This window comes from Vespula vulgaris, chromosome 10 (assembly GCF_905475345.1).
Source record: "Vespula vulgaris chromosome 10, iyVesVulg1.1, whole genome shotgun sequence".
NCBI lineage: Eukaryota > Metazoa > Arthropoda > Insecta > Hymenoptera > Vespidae > Vespula > Vespula vulgaris.
The window spans coordinates 2749404-2756761 of NC_066595.1; the positions used below are offsets into that span (position 1 = coordinate 2749404).

At 27.6% G+C, this 7358-nt stretch overlaps 2 protein-coding genes across 2 annotated transcripts; both read left to right on the plus strand.

Annotated features, from left to right (window-relative positions):
* Window positions 1-163: 163 nt before the first annotated feature.
* On the plus strand, window positions 164-3016 carry LOC127067190 (MAPK regulated corepressor interacting protein 2-like). Its single transcript, XM_051001826.1, has 6 exons — window positions 164-360; window positions 467-551; window positions 810-928; window positions 1290-1358; window positions 1615-1668; window positions 1756-3016. The coding sequence occupies exons 1-6, from the start codon at window positions 309-311 to the stop codon at window positions 1824-1826; spliced, it is 450 nt and encodes a 149-aa protein (XP_050857783.1). The 5' UTR covers window positions 164-308; the 3' UTR covers window positions 1827-3016.
* A 95-nt stretch (window positions 3017-3111) lies between these two features.
* LOC127067180 (triokinase/FMN cyclase-like) lies at window positions 3112-6123 on the plus strand. Its single transcript, XM_051001813.1, has 10 exons — window positions 3112-3617; window positions 3674-3836; window positions 3902-4252; window positions 4345-4515; window positions 4596-4837; window positions 4931-4972; window positions 5044-5256; window positions 5330-5452; window positions 5530-5802; window positions 5924-6123. The coding sequence occupies exons 1-10, from the start codon at window positions 3480-3482 to the stop codon at window positions 6023-6025; spliced, it is 1818 nt and encodes a 605-aa protein (XP_050857770.1). The 5' UTR covers window positions 3112-3479; the 3' UTR covers window positions 6026-6123.
* Window positions 6124-7358: the final 1235 nt, after the last annotated feature.

Below are 7358 nucleotides of genomic sequence, written 5' to 3' on the forward strand. Positions count from 1 at the left end.
CCTAAAATGAACAATTTTCGTTTTACACTTATATAGTTAATCTAAAATTTTTTTTATTTAAATAGAAATTTAATCTATGCGAACTGCATAACAATATTCGAATCGATTTAGTTTTCATAATCGATTCAAATCGAAATGATGGGAAAATCGATCTTCGAGAGATCGATTTAAAATCGGCATCCCTAATCTTCATTCGTACAAGTATTACTGATCACATACTGATATTTTTTTTGCAGTAGAGTAAGAGGGAATGATCTTTCATTATAACGGCGAAGAGAGATCATTACCGTACTTATTTCTATCGGAACATGTATACCGTATCTAAAGGGCCTAGTAAGATTGTAGCGAAGACTCGTAGAGGTATTTATTTATATTGTTATGAATAGTGATCGACTAATAAGTTTTGGAGTTCAAGTTTAAATAATTATTTAAATGTTTATATTAATTAAGTTTACATTTATTTCAGGTATCAGTCAGAATCTCGAGAGATTAGAAACTTTACGTGATCTAACGAGAAAGACAGTCCCTGAAAACGAACACGAAACCACCCGGTAGGTCGTGATTTAACTCTTTTAACCCTACTGATCGACTTTACGCTTCCTCCATACTCAACATTACGCAATTCACAATTTATTTGTCTACAAAGTTTTTTTTTATTTGCTAAATAGTATTAATAATTTATTATTGAAAAAATATAAAGTTTAAACATTGTCAATTAATTGAACTTTACCTTTATATTCTTTTTACATTTGTTCTTTTTTCTTTGAATTTTTTTTTGAATAAGCTCAATATACTCTTCGCTATTGTAGTCATGTGCCAAAGCCAGTCTTTCACATCAATGGGAAGTCAAAGTTCAACACACAGAGGCATCAGATGCAAGAAGTTATAACACCACAACACGAAGAACTTATTAAGTTTGTTTATGAATGTAAGTAGGAATTTTTTAATATCAGGGAGATTGAAAGTGGGTTAATACATAACTTGAGAGTGATATTAATAAATATCACGAGATTGAAATGATTTATATTCTAAAGAATTGATTTTTTTATATTTGTCTGATGAGAATTAGTTTAACTAGCATTAACCTACTTAAGAACCCTGCTTCACAGATACAAACATTTCAAATTATTTTCAAGCAACCTTAACATAAGTGGAGAATAGTTAACAGATGCAAATATCAAGAAGAAAAACAAAATCTGATAAAATAATCAGAGAAGAGAAAAATATTTGATGACTTAATATGTATCTATGCAACTTTAAAAGGATATATTTATAACTTCTTTTATTAGCATGGAACCAAGTTAACACAAGACAAAGAAGTGAATCCTTGGACGGATCAGATTGCTCAGAACCTTCCAGTAAGTATTGATAAATAAAAGACCTTGTATAATTCTTTTTTTTTTTTTTTGAGTTTACGTTATTTGATTTTATAATATATAAGCAAAATGTATGAATCATCAAACATAATAATTATTAGTCTTATCCATTCCTATCCATTTGTTTAATGATAATGAATGCAAAACCGTTAATTTAACAAAAAAGGTCAAACTCAATGGAATAGGTCAAAGTCTAAACTACATATAAATTCAAAAATAAAATATTTTGCTTTTTTAGGTCCTAGTTCTATAGTATATTATAATGATGGAGAACCAAATGATATTCTTCAAGGTAATATATTTAAATTTAATAATTAATCAGTTACTAATATAATTAAATGCATGAATGTGCATTAATAAACATAATTTATTGTTTTAGATTTTAAACCTTTTGACCTAGAGTCTTGGTGGGGTAAACGGTTATTCAATAACATCACAAATTCACTCTGAAATATCAGAAGATCTAAGAATATTCCATATTGAAGAATTCATTGGATGTAGTATGGCCAATATTAGCCAGTGCAACAAATTAGCAAGAATTACGTTTTAAAGACAATTTAATCATGGGTGGATCTGAACTTTAAACAGTGTTACACAATTGAGACATTAAAATGGACTCAATTTATTAGGTTCTGCATAATAAAATTTTGCACTATTACAATTTCATTGGCATTGTATTTTAGCAGGCCTATCGTAACACGATAATGCAATTTTGCACGGAATAACATAGAAATAATATTCAACAAAGTGCTTCTAATATTAGATTTTTACTCAATAAAAAGAATAAATAAGTGCTATACAATATTTAAAAGCACTTATTCTTAACTATGCGTTGTGTTAATGATATATGCATTTGTTTATCAATTATATTATTATGAAATATGATTCATAATGATATATAAAAGGATAGACATATGATATCATTGTATACATATTGCAATCTGCACAATTTTCATGAAAAATATACTTGAGAGCGTGCAGAATCCTTTTCCAAGTAAAAAGGGTTGCAGTCTGAGTAGACAATAAGTAAACTGTAATGCAATACAAAATGCAGTCATTCACTTCATTATTAAGAAACATTGAATTTCCTTTAGGCTTTTAATACATAATAAAACTGTGAATGCAATTAACATCTGCATACCAAATAGGGCTAAAAAATTATGTATAAATGAACCCTGTGTGGTATGAATGTTGCGTGAAAATAAGAAACTTAACCATAGAATATTGTACATATTATGTGCATTAAATTGAGTGAATGCATGATAATGTTGCTGATATTGTTACGAGGTCTATATTTGAATATCTTTATGTAAGCAACGATTTAGTATAACTTTGTAGACTGATACTATTAAGGTTGTCATATTATCATTGGAAAGACAAAATTTGTCACCAATATGTCCATTTGCAAGCTATGCTTTCAAAATTTTAATGTTTCACTAAGTCTGCTCATACCTGCTAAAATTTTATATATCAGTAAAGGTGTATTATTATTTAAGAAAATCAATTAGAAAGAATTTTTTGGGATCTGAAAAATTTGTGGTAAAGCACAGTTTGCAAACGTAGTCGAAATGTAGTGCAATATATTTGGCCATATGGGCTGAATAACATTATTATAAAGAATAAATATGGCTTTATACATATTTGTTTTATTTTTTAACTTCCAACTTTTAATTTTTTTTTTCATTTTATTAAGTTCATTACCCTTTCATTGATAATCTATGTTTGAATACATTCGAATGCGGATCTATATCACATATCGCGTATTATATGATAATCGATATATCGTTTACGAAAGTACTCGAAGAATAGAACGAAGTGAAAAAAACATATTAATGCTACTTTATTATTTATTTGATCTATTATTATATTCATATTCACAGATCACTGAGACTTAATATAGAAAAATTTTTTATTATTTATTCGTATAATATATCATTCAATTTTCCTAACCTAGGATATATTTATTTATATGTACATAGTGTCTATAAAAATTTTCTGGTTTTTAAATTGCGAAAGTGATAATAAATTGGGCATATATAAATACACATATATGTATAAAATACGATAGAAGATTAATCTTTTTGAAATTCATTATATCATAAAATGCAACATTTATGGAATGATCCTGATCAGGCAACTGAGTCCAATCTTATTAGTATTGCAGTAATGCATAATGGCTTAGTTCTTCTAGAAGATTGTAAAACTATTTTACGAAGAGATTACTCTAATATGATTGATAAAGTATGTCAACATTATTTTCTCCATAAATTGTTAAGTTAATATCTGGCTCTTATCAGGTTAAATTAATATCTGGTGGAGGAAGTGGTAATGAACCGGCTTATACAGGCTTTGTAGGACCTGGTATGTTGACTGCTGCAATTTGTGGAGATATTTCATCAGCACCACCAGTAAATACTATATTAAGAGTCATTGATGAAATTGGCACAAATCATCTTCCTGGTATTAAACTTGTATTATAAGTTATTAAATGTTATATTATATCTTTATTATTTCTTGTCTTATAGGTGTGCTGTTAATAGTTCCAAATTATCCTGGACATCGTATAAATTTTGGATTAGCCAAATTACGTGCAGAAAAAATGGGCATATATGTGAAAATGATAATTGTTGGAGATGATGTCTGCTTAGAAAATGAAACAAGTATAGAAAAGAGAGGTTTAGTTGGTATATTATTTATTAATAAAATAGCTGGTGCAATGGCAGAAAATGGGGAAAATTTAGAAACTATTTATAATGTATGCAATAGAATTATAAATAGTGGAGAAATTGCAACTATTAGCATAGGCATGAAAATATCCTTTTCTTATAAAGACAATTTGTGTTCGAGGAACATCAATGTTACAGAGATGGAGATAGGTTTATATTAATTTTATAAATTATTGGAAAAAAAATGTTCACATAATGTTTTTTATGATACATTCTATTATTATATTTTGAACAATGAATAGGATATGGTATTCATGGTGAATCAGGTATTTGTCAAGTAAATTCTATTGAGGATGTTGTTACTGTTATAGTACATAAATTGGTAATATTATCTCAGAACTCAAATGAAATGACAAATAATAGAAGATTTCCTGTTGGTCATAGTGTAGCTGTTATAATAAACAATTTTGGAGGTATATTTAATGTCAATGAAAACAGTAGTCTTTATGATTTTCAAAGCAATATATAATAATGAATATTTTTTGTTTCTTAGGCAACAATCAGATAGAATGCAATATATTTACACTTGAAGTTCTTAAACAACTAAAGTTATTGGATTTATTGGTGCAAAGAGTATATACAGGTTATTTAATGACATCACTGGACTCTTCTGGCTTTCAAGTCTCATTATTGAATCTTTCTGTTGATCCCAATCTAATTAAATATCTTGATAGTCTAACATTAGTACCTGCTTGGCCAAAAGTATTGACTGCTGAAATGGTTGGATATGAACAAGTTCGTTTATTATTATGATATTACAAATGAAGTGTAATAAAGCTACATTTATAGCTAAACTAAACGAACATATAAAATATTATATATTTTTAGACTCCTGACTTAGAATCAGTTATTCCAACAAAATATTGCATGGTAAATGAAACAATTGCATTTTATTAAAATTTTTGAATTTTTTAATCAATAAAACTGAATAAATTTTGTAGGAATATTGCAATGATAATTTATCTTCTATAAAGGCTGAAGGACCTATGATAGATGATAGAACTGGTCAAGTTCTTTTAATTATTATATCTTTTGCATGTGAAGCATTAATAGCTTGCACAGAACAATTGAATATAATGGACGAAGAATGTGGTGATGGTGATTGTGGTACTACACTCGCTCGAGGAGCAACTGCCATAAAAACTGCAATTAAAGTAATATGTTGTAAAATTTTAAGATATTGTTTTTACATATCATTGTCATAAATGAAAATGCCTTATTTTTCAGGGAAATAAAATAAACGGTTCAAATCCTTTTATCACTTTTATGCATATTAGTTGTATTATAGAAAAAGAAATGGGTGGATTGCAAGGAGGATTGTATTCCTTATTTTTTCATGCTGTTGCTAAGGTAAAAGTCAAATCTGACTTATCTTGTTACAAATTATATAAAAATATTTATTATAATGCGTTTATAAATAATTACAGGTTTTTGCTGAAACCGACGATCAGGTTATACCTCGTACATGGTTGAACGCATTGATTGCAGGAAATAAAGTGATATCAGAATTTGGAAAAGTTTCATTTGGAGATAGAACAATGCTAGATCCTTTAATATCTGCACAAAATGTATTATCTAATTCATTAGATATCCAAATGCATCCTATTCAAGCATTTGGAGAAGCTGTTAAAGCTGCTGAAAAATGTGCTATTCAAACAGTATATACGCGAATTCATAAAACTAGCTTAATGAAATGCAAAGTATCTAATTTTTTTTTATGATAACATTTTCCCAAATATTGTTTTATTATTTATTTTTTTTTTACACGTTTTTACACTATCCAATTAACGGAGAATATTAATGCAATTTAATTTTTCGTAGAAATTTAAATATCCCGACCCTGGAGCACATGCAATTGGCATATGGATGAGAGCTGCATATGAAGGTGTAAAATTAAAATTAGTTTGTCAGTGTGAATTATAAAAATGATATTGTATCGGAATCTTACTTATAGTGTTTTTGAGAAATTCTATAAATTCAAATTATAGGTTTCACAAAATAAAACATGTTATATATACTTACCCACTGAGACATATTAACACACGCATATTCAACTTATCATTGACATAACGGGTGTTTTATTATATTTTTAAAAATGGATACATGAAATAGACATATAGAATATTGTAATTGTCATAAGGGCCACAATTTGAAAACAGATCTTTTGATTGTACTTCGACTTAAACTAACAATTTCATGTAGAATAAACTCTTTTTGAACACATAATTTTGAAAAGGGATTCGACGAGTATCTATTACTCGGTAATGATTTTCTACTTGTACAATTACGTAATTTTTGGGAATATCTCTCTTCTAATGAATATATCTTTAAAGTTAGTGGATATGAGAGATAAACAAGCACGTATATCTATATATTTTATAATTTAGGTTTTTCAGGATTGGTTGAGATTTTGGAAAACTTTTGATACTCATCTCGTTCTCTGATTTCAAAATTTACACATTTTCAACTTTCTTCCTTGACAATCACTATAGGCACTATATAGATACAATACATCAAATTTGCCCCTTTTCGCGCGTGTATAACATGTATATAATCAATGATAGAAAAAATACTAATTATATCAAGTAATGTCAGAAAACGCGTAATAATTTTTTTAACTGTCGTGTCCCTTTTATATTATAGCTGAATTATATGGGTTTTAGCTTTATTTTGAGCAAAATTTCAAATAATTCTGTATTCATAAATCCAGATACGTCCACATTAGCGACTTTTATTATATACGGTGTTTCTTTAATCAGATAAATAATTATTAATTAATATAATATTTTTATCTTTTTGTGCGAGAAACATATTTCAATTTTTAAATTCTTCAATGCCTCAATAAATTTTTCTAATTTTGGATATGTATCTAAGGACGATTTATTGTTTATATCTCCTTATTAATTTTCTTTTTGCGTTAATTTTAATAGAAACATCCTTTATATAATTACGTCCAAAGGATCATTATTGAATATAACATAGTAGACACTTAATAATCACATTATTGTTATCATTATTATTGTTACTTTAAATCGGATTGCAAGTACGTTTTTACTTATCTTATCGATTAACGATCAACAAAGATTCCAAAAAGGACGATTATCGTTTTGAATGACAAAATCGCGGTTACGAGTGTATGATATAGCGAAGAGTACGATTGAAGCATACCGCGGAAAATTTTTGTCAAATATATCACGTAGTCGTGTAAAATACTATTATTATTATTAATAAGATAATGGAAAAGAGAGAGAAAGAG

Bases quoted from the DNA above. Each gene is read 5' to 3' on its own strand.
- LOC127067190 (XM_051001826.1), top strand. From the start codon at position 309: ATGTATACCGTATCTAAAGGGCCTAGTAAGATTGTAGCGAAGACTCGT. The intron at 1,359-1,614 runs GTAAGTATTGAT...TTGCTTTTTTAG, and splicing joins AGATTGCTCAGAACCTTCCA to GTCCTAGTTCTATAGTATAT. The intron at 1,669-1,755 runs GTAATATATTTA...TTATTGTTTTAG, and splicing joins ACCAAATGATATTCTTCAAG to ATTTTAAACCTTTTGACCTA.
- LOC127067180 (XM_051001813.1), top strand. From the start codon at position 3,480: ATGCAACATTTATGGAATGATCCTGATCAGGCAACTGAGTCCAATCTT. The intron at 3,618-3,673 runs GTATGTCAACAT...GGCTCTTATCAG, and splicing joins ACTCTAATATGATTGATAAA to GTTAAATTAATATCTGGTGG. The intron at 4,973-5,043 runs GTAAATGAAACA...TAAATTTTGTAG, and splicing joins TTCCAACAAAATATTGCATG to GAATATTGCAATGATAATTT.